Here is a 20,041-nt window from a genome sequence, read left to right as displayed (position 1 = left end):
TTTCACGCAACAAAACAAGACAATTTTTTTGTATATATTTACAATTCATACAACTTGGAGAAAATGGAAATGTTTTATCCTGCCTCAAGAGTGAGGTTCTAGTACTGAACACCAACAGCTATGGATCGGAGGGACGGAGTCTTTGTTTCTGCACACTGAAAGGCAGCAGCACCATGACAACCAAAGTACACCTCTTCAGGAATTTGAGTAACTGCAGCTTGACGACCAGGTTTCTTATCGCTGCTTTCCAATCACAGACTGTGTATAGAACAAAGAAGAGTAATTAGTTCTTAATGAAGCTTTGTCACCATGATCAATTACCGAATAAATTCTGTGGCAGGTTATACCTCAGCTGATTGTAATTTAAAAAAAATTCAGCTGCCCATTTTGAAGAAATGTTGTCAGTGTTCCATAATCCTTCTGCTTCACCCATGATGCCGTTGCCTTAATATGCTTCACCCATGATGCCGTTGCCTATATCACTACAGATGGCATTCTAGGCTGGTTACTGTAAGCCATGTGCGGCACGTTGAGGCTCACCTGCCCAGCGTGCCTCCTGACTGGGTGTAATATTTGTTGTAGTCGAGTCGTAGGAGCAGTTGGGCCAGATCAGAGTTGATCTGGTGGTTCCTCACTGTGGATAAGATCTTAAAGAGCAGGAAGGACTGACGGCTGAAGCCCTGCACAAGACAGACAGACACCAAATATTTCACTTTATTAGTACATGTACTTAGAATATCTGATATTATTATAAGAATTTAGTCAGTTGGTAATACATTATTTGTCACGACAAAAAATTCAAATGACCTGCATGATTCTAAAACATTAGCTGCAGACAGTAGTTAAAGATATTAAATAGTCTATGCACTGTAGCTCTAAGAATTTACTAAGAGTTAAGAGGATAATTCAAAATGTCTGACCTTGACTAGAATGTCAAGCTGGGCAGCTCCTCTTTCATCCAAAGGGCCAACGTTTTGGCTGACCAGAGAACAGAAGTTATGGCACAAGTCCAGGATGTCATTTAGACAGTGGAACACCTGAGGAGAAGGAAGGTGACCACAGACCATCATTAACATTCGGTTATACCCAATGGAACCGTGACGGAACCAAAGGAGGAGTTCAAAGTCAAACTCTGAACCTGAACAACATGTCATGAAAGTAAAACAATCAATCAATTCTCTCAAAGATGAAAACAAGCTGCCCTCATCTCCTCTGTGGGTGTGGGCGAGAGACTCACAGGCTTGAGCAGGATGAAGGACTGGGCTAAGAGGTTGCTGAGGAAATGGTCGTGGGCCAATCGGATGCTTTCAAAGTCTCGGGTAGAGTTGATCTGCTGTAGGAGCTGAGAGAACTGAGACTCCAGCACATCCACCTGGCACACGGGGAGCGAGAGGAGAGGAGCTTTCACTCAGTGGGATAATTCAACACACACACACACACACACATAAAAATTAAATAGCATAATAGAGCTCAGCACACTACTTTCTTTTTTTTTGTTATATTTGTTGGGCTTTTTGCCTTTGTTCTGACAGGATAGTGAAGATAGACAGGAAGTGAGTGGGAGAGAGAGAGAGAGATGGGGTGGGTTCGGGATATGACCGCAGGTACGGGCGCTGTAGCCTGTTGCGCCACAGCGCCCCCCAGCACACTACTTTCTTCGACTGGCATTTGGCTTATAATCAAGCTCTATCAAATAGATTAGTCCTGATGATTATAATTATGATGAATGATTATGTGTCTGTCCACACCCCTGTCCTTGAGCATTGAAATCCAGGGGGCTAAACCCTCTGTGGAGTGACGTTGTCAGCTCACCTGGAGGTAGTACTGCAGGTTGTCCACCAGGAAAGCCATGTGGTTGCGGAGCCTCCATTTGACGGCGTCGGTCTGGTTGGACTTCAGGTGTTTCCTCTGCATCTGCAGAGCCCAGCAGTGCTGTAGCTCTGACTGGACCCGACGCACACTTAACAGGTACCGGAACACCACATTATACCTGAGAGAGGAGGAGAGGGAGAGAGAGAGAGGGATGAAGGAGGACAGAGAGAGAGAGAGAGAGGGGGAGAAAAAAGGAAGGGATGAAGAAGAGTGAGGGGGAAAGGGAGAGCGAGGTAAACAGAAAGAGATGAAGAGAAAAGAGACGAGCTACAGCCACTGCTGTGTGTGTGTGTGTGTGTGTGTGTGTGTGTTCGGGTAAAGCATTCGAGCTGCACTCACTTCTCCAGCACTGCTGGGGTGAAGAGGATGTGTAGTGGCCACTGCACCTTATAGGCCAGCCCCAGCACCGCCCAGCCATTAGAGGGGGCTTCACGCGGGGACGTCTCCTGGGGAGGGGTGTTGCCCTCACGCGTGCTGGACGTGTCTGGAGAGACAGACACACACAGACACACAGACATATACATACACATACACACACACACACACACACACACACACACACACACATTCATATTAAAGCTCATTAAACTGAGTGAGTGTGCTTTAAAGGCATATCAACTTTCACTGAGTCAAAAGAGTTTGACTTCCACATCTATAACTCATTGCAAAGATGCCAACACCTCATTTTCATTCTAGTTGCTAATGCCCTGACGCAACAATGATTTTACAAAGAGAAGCAACCGAACGCACGTCCTTGGAGGCTTTCAGATATGAAAACATGTCAGAACCATTACATAACGACTTGTTTGCTTTCATCTCTAAGTGACTACACTCCACTGCAATTCATTGTGCAACAGAAAGCAACTTTGAGAAGACAATGTTCTGACATGGTGTTTTAGGTGTTTTTAGGTGGGTGGTTTTGTCAGCACCTTTGCTGTCCTTGCCCTGGTAGTCGATGGTGAGGTGCAGCAGAGGCAACAGGTTATCATCATCCAACAGCACCTTATGAGCAGCCTGCTGGAACGCCATGTTCACATCTAGAAAAACAGCACGACACACCATATTACATAATCACACGCAAATAGTACACACCAGCATAAGACAGCAATCTAAAATTACCTTAAAGCAACACCAAAGAGTTTTTTGTACCTTAAAATAATGTTTCCAAAATTGTTTCAGTGGTTCATCAACTCGTAACAGGGTGAACGGCACTTCTGCATTTGCTTTGCGGCCCTCTATCGGCTATAACGCACCATGCAAGTTTGCCAGATCGGGTAGCGGATCTGTAATTCGATGGAATGAGACATAAAAAACTACAAATTTGATTTGCATGATGTCGCAATACATTGTACTAAAATCATGCAACATATTCTACCTTTTCTGTGGACATCTTTATTTGCAAAGTCGGTGCTGGATAAACAAATAGCGTGCATTGGAAAAGTTCTTTGGTGTTGCTTTAACGTTGCAGCAAGACACTGTAAATAACGTAACATAGTGAAAACTACTGTGTGCCAATGGTCATAGGGGAAATAGTGGTGATGGTTAAATGTGTAAACAATAAACAATGTGTCCAGGTGATAGAGATGTTAGTGTTGAATGAGACAGCTGGATATTTAGGGATAGTTTCAGTATCTGTTCATGTAATCGCCTACGTGACGTGATGTGACGTGTGATGTGACAGTTACCGTGCTCTGTGACTGCAGTGGGCGGGGTCTTGAGCATATGCTGGGCGTGGTCGATGAACACCTGGTACAGCTCCCCACGGCCCAGCAGATAAAAGTCCTTAATGATCTAAAATACAGAGACAGTGGCAATTGGACCAAATTGGACCAAAGGCTTGCTTTGCTTCTTGACCAACTCATCTAGCACGTAAAAATACCACCATCAAAATACGGCTGATCTGCCCATCTATACCTTCAGCTGACCAAGGAGATCTGATTCTTCCACCATTAATGTCCATAGATGCTGCAAACACAGAGGACAGTTATTACTTATAAACGCAACACTGACATGGACAGGCAGTGGGTGGAAATCTACTCAACAGAGCGGACCACGACTGTAAAACCTGGTGGCTGTACTCATTTTTAAATATGCAGCTAGGCTCATTTAAATATGCTGCTAGGCTCATTTAAATATGTTGCTAGGATCATTTAAATATGTCGTAAGGCTCATTTAAATATGCAGCTACGCAAATTTAAATATGCAGCTAGGCGAATTTAAATATGTGGCTAGGCTAATTTAAGTGTTGTGTGTAGGGTAAGGGAGCAATATGCAGCTAGGCTAATTTAAGTGTTGTGTGTTGTGTGTAGGGTAAGGGAGCAATATGCAGCTAGGCTAATTTAAGTGTTGTGTGTTGTGTGTAGGGTAAGGGAGCAATATGCAGCTAGGCTAATTTAAGTGTTGTGTGTTGTGTGTAGGGTAAGGGAGCAATATGCAGCTAGGCTAATTTAAGTGTTGTGTGTAGGGTAAGGGAGCAATATGCAGCTAGGCTAATTAAAGTGTTGTGTGTAGGGTAAGGGAGCAATATGCAGCTAGGCTAATTAAAGTGTTGTGTGTAGGGTAAGGGAGCAATATGCAGCTAGGCTAATTAAAGTGTTGTGTAGTAGGGTAAGGGAGCAATATGCAGCTAGGCTAATTAAAAAGTGTTGTGTAGTAGGATAAGGGAGCAATATGCAGCTAGGCTAATTAAAGTGTTGTGTAGTAGGGTAAGGGAGCAATATGCAGCTAGGCTAATTAAAGTGTTGTGTGTTGTGTGTAGGGTAAGGGAGCAATATGCAGCTAGGCTAATTTAAGTGTTGTGTGTTGTGTGTAGGATAAGGGAGCAATATGCAGCTAGGCTAATTTAAGTGTTGTGTGTTGTGTGTAGGGTAAGGGAGCAATATGCAGCTAGGCTAATTTAAGTGTTGTGTGTTGTGTGTAGGGTAAGGGAGCAATATGCAGCTAGGCTAATTTAAGTGTTGTGTGTAGGGTAAGGGAGCAATATGCAGCTAGGCTAATTTAAGTGTTGTGTGTTGTGTGTAGGGTAAGGGAGCAATATGCAGCTAAGCTAATTTAAGTGTTGTGTGTTGTGTAGTAGGATAAGGGAGCAATATGCAGCTAGGCTAATTAAAGTGTTGTGTAGTAGGGTAAGGGAGCAATATGCAGCTAGGCTAATTAAAGTGTTGTGTAGTAGGGTAAGGGAGCAATATGCAGCTAGGCTAATTTAAGTGTTGTGTGTTGTGTGTAGGGTAAGGGAGCAATATGCAGCTAGGCTAATTAAAGTGTTGTGTGTAGGGTAAGAGAGCAATATGCAGCTAGGCTAATTAAAGTGTTGTGTGTAGGGTAAGGGAGCAATATGCAGCTAGGCTAATTTAAGTGTTGTGTGTTGTGTGTAGGGTAAGGGAGCAATATGCAGCTAGGCTAATTAAAGTGTTGTGTGTTGTGTGTAGGGTAAGGGAGCAATATGCAGCTAGGCTAATTTAAGTGTTGTGTGTTGTGTGTAGGGTAAGGGAGCAATATGCAGCTAGGCTAATTAAAGTGTTGTGTGTTGTGTGTAGGGTAAGGGAGCAATATGCAGCTAGGCTAATTAAAGTGTTGTGTAGTAGGATAAGGGAGCAATATGCAGCTAGGCTAATTAAAGTGTTGTGTGTAGGGTAAGGGAGCAATATGCAGCTAGGCTAATTAAAGTGTTGTGTAGTAGGATAAGGGAGCAATATGCAGCTAGGCTAATTAAAGTGTTGTGTAGTAGGATAAGGGAGCAAACCTCAGCAACGGTGCTGCGGATTCTGTCTATGAGGTTCTCAAAGTCCACCAGGCTGAAGAGGGGCTGCTGCTTTAGCTTGTGGAGGTCAGCTGCAAAAATATCCTCCTGATGCTTCAGGATGGAGCCTATCAAACACACACATAGTTACACACACACACACATTAATTATGTAACTAGGGTATAGATAAGGCAAATATGCAATACACTGATATTAAAGGTTCTCTTAGTCTTGTTACGCTGTGTCTAAGATAGAAAATGTTTTGTCTCATACAGCAAATATCTCATGATCCGCTAGCTGCATGTGCCCTGACGCGGTCCCTGTGGACAGCCCAGGTTTCAAAAACGGCAACAAAAACAGCCTGATCCAGCCTGGACCATGAAACATAAACTGTGTTCCAGCCAATCACCAACCCTCGCTCTCCCTCCTGTGCAACTGAAACTGTTCATGACAGTTTCAGTTGCACGAGAAGGAAAGGGAGGGAGGCGCTAGCTAGCTCTCTGTTTTGTTTGATAATACTTCAAACGTCATCAGAAGTGACGTCACCCAATCGTGCTTAGAGAACCTTTAAATCAACGGATTAAGGAAAGGTTCCACTGAGATTTCAGCCAAAGTCCTTTTAAGCAAGTCCCTCCACTCGGCGCCCATCTTGCAACACACTTTGGGCAGTTATTGGGCATCTATGTTCCTATTCAACACACTTTGGGAAGTTATTGGGCATCTATGTTCCTATTCAACACACTACTGTATGGGCAGTTATTGGGCATCTATGTGTAGCAGGGTTGAGTGTGTTTCACTGAATTCTCCCCCCACTTCAGGTCAAGTTCATACATAGTATCTTTTCTCTCTTGGGGTACAGTAGGGGTTTTCCCACGGTGGAATCCCTTAACTTTTCATGCTACCTCAGCTCTGCCTCTTTTGTGACTATCGTGAGGCAGAGGTAGGTGGTTTCTTACGGTCATGTTTCTGTTATGTTGTTTTTATTATTTGCCAATTATATATTCGTATCTGTCAAATAATAACTCTCTCGGTGCAGCATGCACAGTATGCATGCGTTTTATTAGGTTGTAATAATTGATATAATTATTGCAGGATTTTCTCACGCTGCAGCCAGTTAGCGTGGCTGCAGGTGGAGCATGCCAGCAAACTCGTTTTATCATTTACTGCGGGCTAGCGGATTTTGGTATAGTGTATTATTAAAGTGTGGTTTACCTGTGTTTGGCAGGAGTTGACGCGCCTGGCTCGCTCTGTGCCTGATACATTTGCTTTTCCTTTGTGTGTTATCAGTAAAGAGTCTCTCATTTTACACAACATAATGCAGAGAATGTGGGAGAGGGAAAACTACCTCTGTTACATATGTTCCTATTCAACACATTTTGGGCAGTTATTGGGCATCTATGTTCCTATTCAACACACTATGGGAAGTTATTGGGCATCTATGTTCCTATTAAAGTGAATGGGGAGGCATACAGGAAGGGACAGGATATGTGTAGACAGCTGCCATACTGGCGTGAAAAACTAACCCCATCCATTTCTATGGAGGATTCTTTGAGTGCTTCATTACAAAGTCTAAGCTTCAGCCCACAACACACCACATTTTCATTGACACCTGCAGAACTGCAACAGCACCAAAAACCAACCCTAAAATGTGTAGTGTCTTATTTAGCAGGGTGTAAATCAAATAACTTATCTCACCGGCCCTGGACGGACTCTGGTTGTTCTTCTCAAACATCTGCACAGACTCGCCGACAAACAGGATCTTCTCTGCCACGCGGATGGGGATGTAGGACGGGAGCATCTCCACACGCAGAGAGAACTGCTGCAAGGACGGAGCCAGCATGTTCTCCTCCTCAATCAGCCTCTACAAACACAACCCAATGCAAGAGATAAAGTGAGTAAGCTACACTGTCAATTTGTATAATTTGTACCCAAAATCATTTCTTAAAATGGTTCCATGTCCCAAGAAGCTTTTGCATGCCAGGCTTAAAGAACTGTAATGAGCAATATTGCTGTCTGAAGTTTCTCCTTTATCTAATCAGAGACTAAGGATCCTCACTGAGAACTTGAGAGAAGCTGGGTCACAGAGGAATAGATGAGAGGGATGAAGAGGTCTGTGCTGAAGTGTCTGGCTAGACTGACTGACTCACGACTTGATTCGAGGGTCTTTCACAGTGTAGCTCTAACTCACAGAAAGCAAAATAAGTCTCCTTGAGTTGAAGACTGCTTCATTAATATATGAAATAGAGCATTTATATAACGGTCACCAGTGTTTAATATGGTATAACACCAAGAAATTAATAGTTTTTCAGAATTGCGCTGAAAATGACTAGCGATGTGTCTGTATGATCCTGGGGTATGTTTTGGTTTCATGAGCCAATTTTAGTCACACTACATGGCACGTCAAAAAAAGAAATCAATTATAAAATTTGGGTGAAACATTCCTGAAATCCTATGAACTGGTTTCCAAGACAATAAATAGAAAGAGTGTTCTGCTCTAGACCAAGCAGACGCTGCAGTTATGACCCAGATATCGCTATTCTTAAAAAGGGACTGAGACTGAGAAAAACAAAAAGGAGACAATGAGCCCACAGATTCTATATGAAACTGTGTTCTGCGTCCAACTAGGAACTCTTCATCAAAGAGTTACAGTTTATCCTTTAAAAGCAGTCCATGATTCTAATACGATATCTTTTTTCCCCAGTGTTTCCCATACATTAACTTATTTGTGGCGCCCCATCACAATATCATCATTGACCACCACACAATGATTTTCCATGTTGTACTATTTAAACTGGATGAAATTCTTTCATTGTAGAGCTATGTGCACCTTTGCACAGACTCTCCTTGTGTCTGTCTGTCGAACCTACATGCACGTTTAAATAAAACATTAACAATCCTGCAAAGCATAGAAGACGACTGGCTAAATTGTGCTTAAATCTGGTTAGCATCATAACCCCTCTGCACTAATTTGTTAAAAACTTTTGCATCCATGTCAATTCTGCAAACCTACCACCACAAATAGAATTTAATTCTGTGGGAAACACTGTTTCCCTTAATTCACCTCCCCACTGTCCTCACCCTGCCGAAGTGGCATGGAAGTGAAATGTGCAATTTGACTGACTGTTGATCTTAAATATCAACAACCTTTCTGCTAGAATTGCAAACTGCATTTAAGGGTTTCCCTAAAGAGGCATAATCCCTTAAGCCACAGAAGCCCTTCTATTCTCTTCTCTTCTCTCAGTCAGTGGTGCATGGCCCTTTCTAACCCACCAGGTCCTGCAGCTCCCTCAGCTGTTTCCCACTCAGGCCGCCGATGCCCAGGTCCTCATCCTCCTCGTCCTGGTTGCCTGCGCCGCCCCCGGCGCTCGGCCCCTGCTTCACAAAGAACTCCTCGCTCTGGTCCAGCAGCAGCCCGTGCAGCATCCACGCCGCCAGCTGCTTGTACATCACCCCGTGGCACACTGCCAGGATCCTATGGGTATAGTCTACAGATTAGGTATCTGACAGATGCTTTTGTTCAAAGCAGTTTACAAAAATATATTATTAAAAGAACAGACTGAAAATTATTTAGTCAAATTAAATGCTTTAATATTTATGTAAGTGTGGAGGGAGAAGTGTGTTTCAACCTACTTTTCTAAAGCCATGCGCACGGGAGGAAGCCCACCACAGCTGTGCTTATACACCATCTCCAAGATCTGACAACCATGGATCTAACAAAAACAGAAAGCACAATTAAACCCTATATATATTGATTATCTGGCTGTGTGGGTATTAAAGGAACCGTATGTAAGATTGTGGCCAAAACTGGTACTGCAATCACTTTCAAATTACTGTAAAGCGGTGCATCCCCTCCCCCTCCCCCTCCCCCCTGACTGGCAGAGCTAGCAACCCGGATGCCGAAACACTACTGACTTCGTGATTAGTAGATAGGTGGAGGGTGGCACATCAGGCCAAAACACAACATGACAACATCAACATCAGTTGAGGGCTGCAACTTCACTTTTTAAATAACAATATCCTGGCCGGACTACTGTTGTCAGTGATATAAGTATTTGAAATGAACATGATTTCTTAATGTCTAGTGACATATCAGGGCCATTTTATGATTAATTGAAATACATTTCTTACATACAGTTCCTTTAATACAAACAGATGAGAGGGTGATGTGAATTGCAATCCAGTGCATATGGTATGTCTCACCTTCTGTGATTTGATGGTCTCCACAACAACCATAACAGATGGAAAGAGTAGCTGAAACTGGACAGCAGATAAAGGAAAAGTTAGAGACAGAAAGGCCTATTGCTAAGTATTGTCAATGAGGAGCATCCATTCATCTGGACTTACCTGGTCCAACATATAGTTCACATGGGATATTGAAAGGTGTGGATCACCAAGAAACTACAAGACAAGGACAAGTTTTATCAAGCATGAATTATAGAGAGCTTTTACAGACATACAATGTTAACCCATTTTACTTAGTTGACAGCAAGCCAACTTAAAAGGGTGCTAATAGAATTTCAAGCACGACATCCCACCTCTTGTTCCAAGTCGAGAAGTGCTTGTCGGTATGGTTGCAACATCGAATCCAGCCCTGTACAAAAGGCCCGTAAATAGATCCCATGGAGTCCAGTTGGGTTTGGCTGGCTGGCATGGTGCTCCTAAAAAGCATAACCATTATTTGCCAAACGCCTGGTTCAAGAGTATTCATTATCAGTAGAGATTCCAGATCTTTTAATGCGGCGTTTGGTTCATCTTACCTGCTGATGCACATGGCCCGTATGCTGCTCTATGAACTCTGTGAATCGCACGTAGTCGGAGCCCAGTTTACAGAGACGATTTAACACACTTATTTCACTTGGGTGAAGGAACGGTAGCTCTTGAGATACCTACAAACAACATCAATAGCATTGGCACATAAACTGACTGATGTGGTGCAATCGTTTCTACAGAAACTGAAAGTGTTGTATTTATATTGTTCTTGCTTAGTATGAACTATGAAGTGTTTATATGTTGCTGAGTCTGTTCGCCAGCTAACGACGTTAGTTAGCTAGCTATCTCCCTGGTGGTACAGGAAGCATACTTTACCTGCAAACCTGTCCTTTTGTTCCATGTGAATATTGTTCCAGGATATCCACTTAATGCCAACAAAAGTTCGTGTATCATTTTTCAAATGATTAAGAATATTTCATAAAGAAGACTGAGATACAGACATGTCATTCAAAACTGTAAACACCGCCGAATCTGCCGCCGCAGTATGATGACGCAAACATCCTTCATTGTAGTTGTCGGGAGTTGGAGTCTGGGCCCTCAGGGAAGTCGTCAGCTGCTACCTCTGTTGCTGTTTTATTGTCATGGAAGCTCCAGCAATGCTTTTGTTGAGTGAGATAAGACGACATTGAGAGGTCAGTAAAGCTATTAAGAATGCCACGTGTGTTCCTAGAGTATTATTCAATGGTGATGGGCAAGTTTTTACCGCCTGTTTGAGGGTAATGTAAACTTGAGTCGTGCTTCATGCATGCTAATGTAGTTAGCTTGAGCTTACGCTACGTTAACGTTAACCAGCAGGCAAGTAAGCTTGCTAGTAACAAGCCAGTTACTCTACTAAGACCTTACTCGATTTAGTACTGTGTCAGAAGATTTTTGCTATCTGAAGAACAGAATGTTGGTCGTACTTCTTTCTGTCTATGGTATGATGTTAAGTTTAAAACTTAAGTATCATACCAAATAAGCATAATTTAGCCCATATAGCTTGCAGTTAGGATAGAATAGACTCCCCATTGTTCATTAGCTGCTACCTTAGCTGCAGGAAGTTTTGATTATTAGCTAGCTTGCTGTCATGATTGTGTAGCCAACCAGTTTCATTTTTGTGTAAATGCACGGAAACTGATGCTACTAAGGTAGCCCCAGCGCGCTGTTGAATACTGCCCAATGTGCCCATGTTAGTCCTAAAGGTCATAAAAAGCATTGCAACCCAAAGTCAAGTAGGCCTATCCTTCACATTAGTTATGTGCAACATGGTTGATTATAGATTACATACCATAGACATTATGTTGGGTTGTTTGTCCTGCTGCATAGCTGCTGTTGGTGTTGATGGTGCATACGAAAAGTGGGTGGTCAAAAAGAAAGGTCTATATCTTTCTATTTAACCTGTATCACAGTGATGGCTGAGGAGGAACCTGGAGATGACATTGTCGCTGAGTACCTTGGCCAGAACCCTCACCTGGCGCCATGGCTAGAGTCGCTCAGAGGGTACTGCGAGACCAACAAGCAGTGGAATGCCAGGAGAGAGTTCATTCTGCGCAACATGGAGGCTTTCCCCACTGTTGAGCCAGGGGTATCAAGCCCCAGCCTTGACAAGCTACTCTCTCTCTCCATGGCATGGGCCAACCATGTGTTCCTGGGTTGTCGGTGAGTCCAGCTGTCCAGATTGCTCTTGTCACACTGTTGTGGATTATTAGGCTATGTTCTCATTAGTCATTATTATGTGCTCATGTTGGAGATGGTTGCTAAAATTACATTTTTGTCAACTTAATGGGTGTTCTTTTTGTGAAATACATTACAAATGTGGTCATGAAATCATTGATTTCATAATCAATGGTTATATTTTGGCTTTAGTTGCTGATGTGAAACTACTTGTCATTGAATAGAAAATAACTGATTAAGTAACCTTAAGGTTTCTTACATAGGCTTAACTTTTTGTAATAAAGCATATCGTGCCTGATGTCTGCCTCTTGTCTGTGTTTTGTCTTGCACCACTGTTGACAGCCTGTGTACCAAAAGTTTGTCTAACCAACCCTAGAGTATCAAAATGTTCTGCTCTCACGCTGATAGCTGTTAATGTAGCACATTCATCTCAGTCAGTATTTTGCAATTCAAATCATCGTTCCCAGACGCACAATCTTCATCTGTGTATGCAATCATAGTAGCACAACATACGCTGAAATAAAAACGTTTAAGTCAACAGCAATGGTGGTCTCAAAAATGTCAGAAATGATAGATATAATTTCTTTCCATGCAGTTTGGATTGGAAAGTGTTGCCAGTTGTTTTGATGTGCCTATCCTCCAACATATAGGGTTGCCAGTTGTATCACCACTTATTATCTCTATCAATGTTTGTGAAATGTAATCTGTGCGATCTTTGCAGCTATCCCCAGCCAGTGATGGACAAGATCAAAGAGATGGGAGAGGGAGTGAAGGTGCAGGATGCCCCTGTGTGGAAGACGAGGGATGAGATCATGGGCAAAGGGAAAAGACCCCTGGGTAAGACCACCCGCCTACACATTACACACACGCACACGCACACACACACACACACACACACACACGCACACACACACACGCACACACACACGCACACACACACACACGCACACGCATGTGCACACACACACACACACATTACACACACACACACACACATTACACACACACACACACACACACACGCACACACACACACACACACACACACACACACGCACACGCATGTGCACACCCCTTCAATGTTCTCTGGAGTAAGCAGGATCATTTAGCCTCATTTTTCTGCTTTATTTGAGAATCCACTTTGCTCTATTTGTCTTTGTTTATGTGGTGCTTGCTGGTCCCATGGTTAATAAAACACATTTGATAAATGTTTGGCTTGTTGATATAAACAGCCTACACATATCAGTCATTCATAATGGAGCAATATATTTGAATTCCGTTTGTAAGGCTGCTATTTTCTGCCATTTTAATCACAGGGGACGGGGAATGTAAAATTGTTTTGGGGCCTGTTTGCCAAAGCCTGCAATTTCATGCAGAAGCTGAGGATGTTTTTTTTTTTTTATAAGATTTTTGGTAGCATGAGTCATAGTCAAGTGATTCAATTCAGCTAGCGACATCAGCTTCCTCAGGGTGTCTCAGCAAATGGGAGAGGGCAAGAGCTGTCATCCAGTCACATACCCCCACCCCCCAACACACACACACACATAATTACGTACATACAGGCATATGGGATTCATGTTGTAGACTACCTCATTAAAGGAGGAGAGGTCTTTGTAAATGCACAGGTACCTCCACACGTGTAGATATCGATTCTTTGTGATTGTGCAGATGGGAATTCAGACAGCGGTGCGAAGAGATCCAAAAGCAGCTCAGACGATAAAGCGGGATCTACCAAATGGGGCCCTTCAGCCGATGCCCCAGCCACCCACCAGCCCTTCTTCAACCGCCTCTACAAGGCCGTGGCCTGGAAGCTGGTGTCGGAGGGTGGCTTCGGGGGACCCAACCTGGACCACTTTGAGGTGCTGCGCAGCTGCGTGGAGACGGCTAAGGCCAGCCTGAGCTGCGTGTTCGTGCCGCTGAAGGACATCCCCGACCTGCCGACGGCGCGCGCCCAGCGCGAGGGCCAGGTGTGCGAGCTGCGCTGCCAGACGGTCTACCTGGGCACCGGCTACGGGCGCGACGAGGCAGCCGCCCGCGCCATGGCCTCCAAGGAGGCCCTCAAGGCCTTCCAGGGCAGGAAGGTGATCGTGAAGATCGGCCGCAGGCGGTTCCAAGGCCGGGATGTGGAGGACGTGGTCCTGGTGGATGACCAGACACGGAGCTCCACGTTCCCTCCCGCCCTCAGCTACCCTTTCCAGCCAGAGCAGAGCTGCTCCTAGCAAAAGCGCGGGACTCCTGTTTTAAAAAAAACCCTCAAAAAATGTGCGTAATGCTTCATGAGGTTCTTGTCTCATTGAGACTCACTCAGTAAGCCTCGTAGTGAGTGTGTCATCATCACTGTCTAATCCTCAGTCTAATCTACCGTGTAATTAACTCCAAAATCTTTCTTTTGCCATTTGCATTGTTTTGGTTTAAATCATTATTTTGTAATTGCATATATTCCTCCAATTGAAATTTATTTATGATTTAGTGATGACATGATTTTGTGAATCGTGTTTTAACTTTTTGCACTTGTGACTGGCGGTCTGTGTCTGCTATTATAGGTCAGGGAATTCAGACTTTTCTGTTCAGACGTCTTAGCACTGCATGTAGAGAAGCTCGACACAGGAAGCCCTTTATATGTTTTTTTCACACAGGAAGCCCTTTATATGGTGTTTTCACCTTACTTACTCATGCCAGTGCCCATATCAGATCGGTGTTTTATGAAAGCTGATCCATGCAACCAGGTGGACAGACGCAGAACATTTTTTTTCTCCCTTATTATTATTATTATTATTATTATTATTATTATTTTTCTTTTCAGGTCCATTTTGAATAATGACCAGTAGCCATGGCTTTCTTTGGTCTTGTCACAGATATTGCAAAGGACCTCTGTCCAGTGCAGTTATAAAACTATTTCTCTCTATGAAGGTGAAATATGTTGATGTTGAGTTGATGTACACACGCTTTGCTTTTGCAAGTGATGCCAGACTGAATTATGAAGAATATCTGTAAGGAAATGCTTAAATGAAGGCTTTGAAGTGAGATCATTAAAAGTTTGGTTTATTAGGTTGTGACAAAAGTTACCATTGTTGCAAAAGATCCCTTAATGGATGATATTTTATATTGTTTTGATGTAATGATTGCTTTGGAATTGTGCCTTGGGGCTTTGAATGGGTAAGTTTATGTTATGTAAGTGCATTTGAGGGGGTTGCTGTCTGGTTTAAAGGAGAGTTAGGGGATATCTATCTTTTCCTCTAATTGTCATTCTACAGTTCTCCTTTTCTGATTTTCCAAATGGCTGTCTGTGCCATCTTCTTAATCACTCTCTGAAGACAGTCTTTGGTTTTCTGTATTAATATTGAAATGTGTGGCCCTTGGCAAGTCAATGACCCCTGTCGTTTCCACAGGAAAGTTTAAAGCTTGAGAAGTTCAGATAAAACCACTTTTAATTTGCTCTGTTGCAGCGATACAGTTGCATTGTTGTGTGTTAAGAGAAAAGAGATGCCGAGGAGTGCTGAAAGGATAGCTCTGCTGCGTTATGAGTTTTCTTGTTCCTTTTATTAGAGTGGCCGGATTGCCTATGGCGTGTGTTTGTATTCACTCTGTCATTCTGAATACTTGTAAATAAAATTGTATAAAAATGAACATGCAGTCTCTTGTTTACTGCAGCGTGACTGAAAGAATACATTGTGAGGTGTAAATGTGCAAGGGTCCTCACCAGGCAGTGCAATCACTGTGAAGTGAGGTGATTATTTACAAGAAAGGCAGAGGGGTTTGATGATTTGCAAAATGACATTGTGATTTTCTTTGCTCCAAAAAAACACTATCAGGTGTTTTTCTGTACCCATTGTGACATTTGTTTGTCTAGCACAAAGGCCCTCGTTTGCCCCGAAACTAAAGTCTGTCGGCTTAACCTCTCTCTGACATTTTAAGACACAAGCTTTACATCTCTATATTGACCGTAAAGTGTAGCCACCAACAGTCAAACGCAGATTGGAGAAATACCCTCCAAATATTGAGCAGGCTCCCCGAGCCTTTGTGCAGTCATGCGTAAGTACGTGTATGCTCTGTTTTTGCTTCACAACAGACAGTAACTACTGCTTTGTAAACGTGTCCCAGTTTATTCACCAGTCGCTTTCTTATCATGCCCATGGGCGAAACTGTGACAGGGATTGGCGTGAGGTTAACGCAGACTGAAAAGACCAATGCGGGTGGCACTGTTGACTGACAGTTCGAGGGATTTGGGTGTTTGTCGTTCTGCCTTAATCAGCGCCGCACTCTAAATATGGCCATCTCCCCTGGCCCACCTAGGCACGGGGCTAATTGGAGGCGCGTACACGGGGTGCTTGCCCTGCCTCTGTTGCTGCCCGCAGCGTGTCACAGCACTCCCACTGATTATTATTGACGACAAAACGGATCTGTCAGACGCGGGAGAATCTGTCCGACAGCTCGGACCAACGGGTTGGGGATAGGGCAGCAACCAGAACAAGAATAGATGAAAGGATGACGTTTTACGGGTGGAGAGATTAAGGGGAGTTGAATGGCATAGGTGAATTCTAGGTGATTCTATGCACTCAACCTTTTTCTAACTTGCTGCTGGCACACACATACACTCACACAACACTAACAACGTATGCACACAGACACGCCTTCAGCTGAGAGTGAGACATGCTGTTTTGTTTATATTTCTCCATTATCCATTATTACTTCAAATGTTCTAAATGTGAAGCCTAGAGAATAGGTAACCACGGTGACTTGAAATTGAAATCAGTGTTACAATTACAAACTCCTCTTTCATTCATTTGTCCTAAATTATGGGTAACATCTCAGTAACATCACATCCCATGACACGCACCCATGACCTCGGTTGTTTTCTCTTTAACTTTACACCTATCCATTTTTCAACTACATAAAAATAAATCTACATAATTTCCTTTCGATGCAGATAGTTCCCTCATTATTCTATCCGGTAATATAATACAAATGTCATGAACCGTAGAAATGCAAATAAATCCACCAAAGCATTGACCACGCAGACTGCTTTACAAAACGAATAATGACACAGTTTAATTGAATATATAATATCCGTTCACATAAACATCCAGCCGAAGCATCCAGAATGGGCGTCCTTGAGCCATACTGTTCATCAGTATTTATGGAGACGTGTCTTTGTGGTGGCACTTAGAGTATAGGCTATCATCAAGTCAGTCATAGAAATTGTACATTGAGTGGCGCGTGTTTATAGACATCAACTTTTTGACATTGTGACATTGAAACAGAGGACACTTCACAAACACTTCAACAAGAAAAAGTTACAAAACGCCCCCCTCGGGCAGTCACACAGTTTGCCGATTCTTGCTCCTTTTCTGATGGCGCACTGTTCCCCGACGTCACACTGTTGAAATTATATAAATTAATACAACACGATCTCATATTAAAAAAATTATGTTCAAACAAACGCACATAAGTCATAGATTGCCCAAATAATTTATCTGACTAATTCATCAAATTAGATTTCAGAACGTACAGCGAATTAAAAGGTATATATATATCATTACGCCTTAAAACTTTGTTGTCTTGAAGAATTTACATGCACCATGTTGATTTACATACCGTTGGAACTCTTCCAAACTTCTTCTCCCAAAGTGGCATCCGTTTTGCCTGTAGCTTTTCCAGAACGTCGTGGAGAGCTCCGAGCTGTGGAAGTTATGCACAGAGATTAACATGGTGATGATCACCCAGCTACTTGTTTTCACAGCCTTTACATAACTACCTGACCAGCATCGCGTAAAAACTTACAAGCTGTTTTTCGTTCGTCAGGTTTGGATCTTTGGGATAGAAGTCCCTGATGGCTCGCGTATCCAGATCCAAATCCATATCAGATTCGTTTGTTTCAGCACCCGCGACTATAGACAGCAGCACTGCGCAGGCCATTGCCCGCGTCCACAGTTTGGAGCTCTCCATGGTTCTTCTCGGCGCAAAGAAATAAAGGCGCTCAGCTTGAGACTGTCTCCCTGTCTCAGGGATATCACTTTAGTCGAGCCTCTCCGCTGCCCTTCCCACTTTTATGTGCTCATCTCTCTGTCTGCCCTGTCTTAACTTCCCTCGCTCCACCTTACCCATTGATTCTCCTCGTGCGTAAGAAACGCGTGGATGACTCATTGCGTAAAGTTGCTGAACTGCTCTTATTTAAGTAAATGCGTCAAATCCCGTGGGGCTAAAACTTTCTCTTCTCCCTCAGTAGACGGTTGAAGACGTCTTCCAGAGTACAGATGTTACGGAGCTGTCTTCTGCCCAGTTCAAATATAAATTAGGCTACATATGACATTTTTCAGAACGAGAAGGAGGATAGCATATACGTTTTAATATTTAATGTTACACGTTTAGCTTTTCCTGGAATACAACAGAGCACGTCAGGATTCCCATGAATTCAGCACAGTGAGATACAACATTGTGTTGACAAACCATGGTTACATCTTCTGAAAGCAACGTTTGTATTCAAAGAATCGCATACGCTTTCCAACGGCATAAAAAAATAGTGTGCATATAGTGATGCGTTTCCAACTTTAGGGGTAGCCTATCTATTCGTTTGCAACCCGAATGCCAACTGACACCCTGTTTTGGACATAAGCAATATGCTTCAAACGTTCCTGTGGTCGATTAGAGAGTTTAGAGGAAGGCTCATTACCTGTCATCCTGTTTTTTAACGTCGTTGCTTGTTGCTAATACTTTGTTTTGTATGCTCTTTACATAGCCTACTTTAATTGCAAATGAACTTGTCTGGATAACATGTACAGTTCATCTTAAAGAATGTATGCATACTGTAGGCCTACACACAGTCAAAACATCATCCAAATAGTCTGTGTAGTATCTGAGTGAAAATTATTCTATAAATCTAAAGCAGTTTTATGGTTATCAGAGGGTTTTTACAGACTAATTACAGACTTTCAGACAACTGGAAATGTATTATTTGTTATTACACGGCTCTTCAGAGTGCTGCAGAAAGTTCCATTCACATGAATGGGCCTTCCCAACGTTCGGGCCTATGTTAAATCTACATAAATCACCGGCAAAGCATTTAATCACCGCTGTCAATGGCAACGGGTTTTGTGCTTCTGATTAATGTCTTTCATATCACTACGCAAGGACTGGAACTTCATTCAAACGTGAAAGCAGACGGTTGATCAGCTGTGTTCTAAAGAATGTTTGATTCAAGTTCAGCAGCGTGTGTTGTTGCGAACTATTTGTTTCTCAGCAAATGCCACGATGAACGGTAACAAATAGGCTAGGTTATGTAGGCTAAAGTCATATCATGGGGAGTTTATTATTTCGTTTTGGCAAGTAGCCGTATAATAAGCGGGATAATGTATAGAACGCCGGTCATTACTGTGAAAATAAGTCCCTTCAGGGTCCGGTTCGCCCTGTCGGCGTTCTATACATTATCCCTTACATATACCCTGGTATTAGAAAAGGTGGGCCATAGCAACAATATTCCATAGACATGGCAATTATCTTTCATTCCATGATTGAAGTAAATACAGATGTTTTAAAAAACAATATCTGTCAAATAGAATGTGCATGAATTAGCTCTTTAGAATAGACTATTCTTGTTATACTCCTGAGAAATTCTACAAGGAACAAGAGATCAGGCTTATTTCTTTTTGGTGTTCTGACTTTTCAAAGCCTTCATCAGTGGGTGTCTCAGAAAGGTCTCTGTTCAACTGCATTATGTCTGTAAATATTACAGAGTCAGTCAGGCCAAGAGGTTAGTACAGGAACTGAAAAAAGCAACCATACTGGAGCCTCCAGGGGACCCAAGCAAGCAGCCGTTTTCCTTCTCCCTCCTCTTCTGCAGAAATATTTAGACGTGCCTTTTTTCCCTCCGTTTTTTTTTTTAATTTTCTCCTTAAAAATTCATTGCTCTCCCAATGTTGTCTGCGTTCCCTTTATTATTACACATTTTAGCATGCCTTCTTTAAAACAGTGTGCAGCTGGCAATCTTGAACTTTGTTAAGTACAGCTTT

The 20,041-nt window shown here is 42.9% G+C and overlaps 3 protein-coding genes across 3 annotated transcripts; 1 reads left to right on the top strand and 2 right to left on the bottom strand.

The window, feature by feature from the left end:
- Nucleotides 1-5: 5 nt before the first annotated feature.
- Nucleotides 6-10,901, bottom strand: tubgcp4 (tubulin, gamma complex associated protein 4). The gene is made up of 18 exons (XM_042062594.1): nucleotides 10,698-10,901; nucleotides 10,370-10,498; nucleotides 10,148-10,270; nucleotides 9,957-10,010; nucleotides 9,813-9,869; nucleotides 9,243-9,322; nucleotides 8,883-9,084; nucleotides 7,308-7,473; nucleotides 5,615-5,739; nucleotides 3,787-3,837; nucleotides 3,558-3,663; nucleotides 2,802-2,909; nucleotides 2,212-2,356; nucleotides 1,813-1,990; nucleotides 1,238-1,372; nucleotides 921-1,037; nucleotides 541-680; nucleotides 6-258 (listed from the first exon to the last, which is right to left on the bottom strand). Exons 1-18 carry the CDS (start codon nucleotides 10,773-10,775, stop codon nucleotides 252-254), a joined length of 2,001 nt encoding a protein of 666 aa, XP_041918528.1. The 5' UTR covers nucleotides 10,776-10,901; the 3' UTR covers nucleotides 6-251.
- Nucleotides 10,902-10,903: 2 nt separating this feature from the next.
- LOC121682459 (CDKN2A interacting protein) lies at nucleotides 10,904-15,662 on the top strand. Its single transcript, XM_042062621.1, has 4 exons — nucleotides 10,904-11,014; nucleotides 11,771-12,020; nucleotides 12,757-12,872; nucleotides 13,704-15,662. The coding sequence occupies exons 2-4, from the start codon at nucleotides 11,773-11,775 to the stop codon at nucleotides 14,252-14,254; spliced, it is 915 nt and encodes a 304-aa protein (XP_041918555.1). The 5' UTR covers nucleotides 10,904-11,014; nucleotides 11,771-11,772; the 3' UTR covers nucleotides 14,255-15,662.
- A 1,396-nt stretch (nucleotides 15,663-17,058) lies between these two features.
- Nucleotides 17,059-18,105, bottom strand: LOC121682467 (cocaine- and amphetamine-regulated transcript protein). Its single transcript, XM_042062633.1, has 3 exons — nucleotides 17,817-18,105; nucleotides 17,631-17,714; nucleotides 17,059-17,412 (listed from the first exon to the last, which is right to left on the bottom strand). The coding sequence occupies exons 1-3, from the start codon at nucleotides 17,979-17,981 to the stop codon at nucleotides 17,305-17,307; spliced, it is 357 nt and encodes a 118-aa protein (XP_041918567.1). The 5' UTR covers nucleotides 17,982-18,105; the 3' UTR covers nucleotides 17,059-17,304.
- Between the last annotated feature and the right edge of the window lie 1,936 nt (nucleotides 18,106-20,041).

Source organism: Alosa sapidissima, chromosome 14, assembly GCF_018492685.1.
Source record: "Alosa sapidissima isolate fAloSap1 chromosome 14, fAloSap1.pri, whole genome shotgun sequence".
Classification (NCBI taxonomy): Eukaryota; Metazoa; Chordata; class Actinopteri; order Clupeiformes; family Clupeidae; genus Alosa; species Alosa sapidissima.
Note: the sequence above shows the minus strand (reverse complement) of the source record. Positions and strands in the feature narration are given on the sequence as shown.

Excerpts from the sequence above, each read along its gene's own strand:
- LOC121682459 (XM_042062621.1), top strand. The coding sequence starts at position 11,773 with ATGGCTGAGGAGGAACCTGGAGATGACATTGTCGCTGAGTACCTTGGC. Across the intron at positions 12,021-12,756 it reads CATGTGTTCCTGGGTTGTCG|CTATCCCCAGCCAGTGATGG; the intron begins GTGAGTCCAGCT and ends CGATCTTTGCAG. Across the intron at positions 12,873-13,703 it reads CAAAGGGAAAAGACCCCTGG|ATGGGAATTCAGACAGCGGT; the intron begins GTAAGACCACCC and ends GTGATTGTGCAG.
- LOC121682467 (XM_042062633.1), bottom strand. The coding sequence starts at position 17,981 with ATGGAGAGCTCCAAACTGTGGACGCGGGCAATGGCCTGCGCAGTGCTG. Across the intron at positions 17,715-17,816 it reads TGACGAACGAAAAACAGCTT|CTCGGAGCTCTCCACGACGT; the intron begins GTAAGTTTTTAC and ends TAACTTCCACAG. Across the intron at positions 17,413-17,630 it reads AGTTTGGAAGAGTTCCAACG|TGTGACGTCGGGGAACAGTG; the intron begins GTATGTAAATCA and ends TAATTTCAACAG.
- tubgcp4 (XM_042062594.1), bottom strand. The coding sequence starts at position 10,775 with ATGATACACGAACTTTTGTTGGCATTAAGTGGATATCCTGGAACAATA. Across the intron at positions 3,838-5,614 it reads TCCGCAGCACCGTTGCTGAG|CATCTATGGACATTAATGGT; the intron begins GTTTGCTCCCTT and ends CTGTGTTTGCAG. Across the intron at positions 2,910-3,557 it reads CACTGCAGTCACAGAGCACG|ATGTGAACATGGCGTTCCAG; the intron begins GTAACTGTCACA and ends CTGTTTTTCTAG.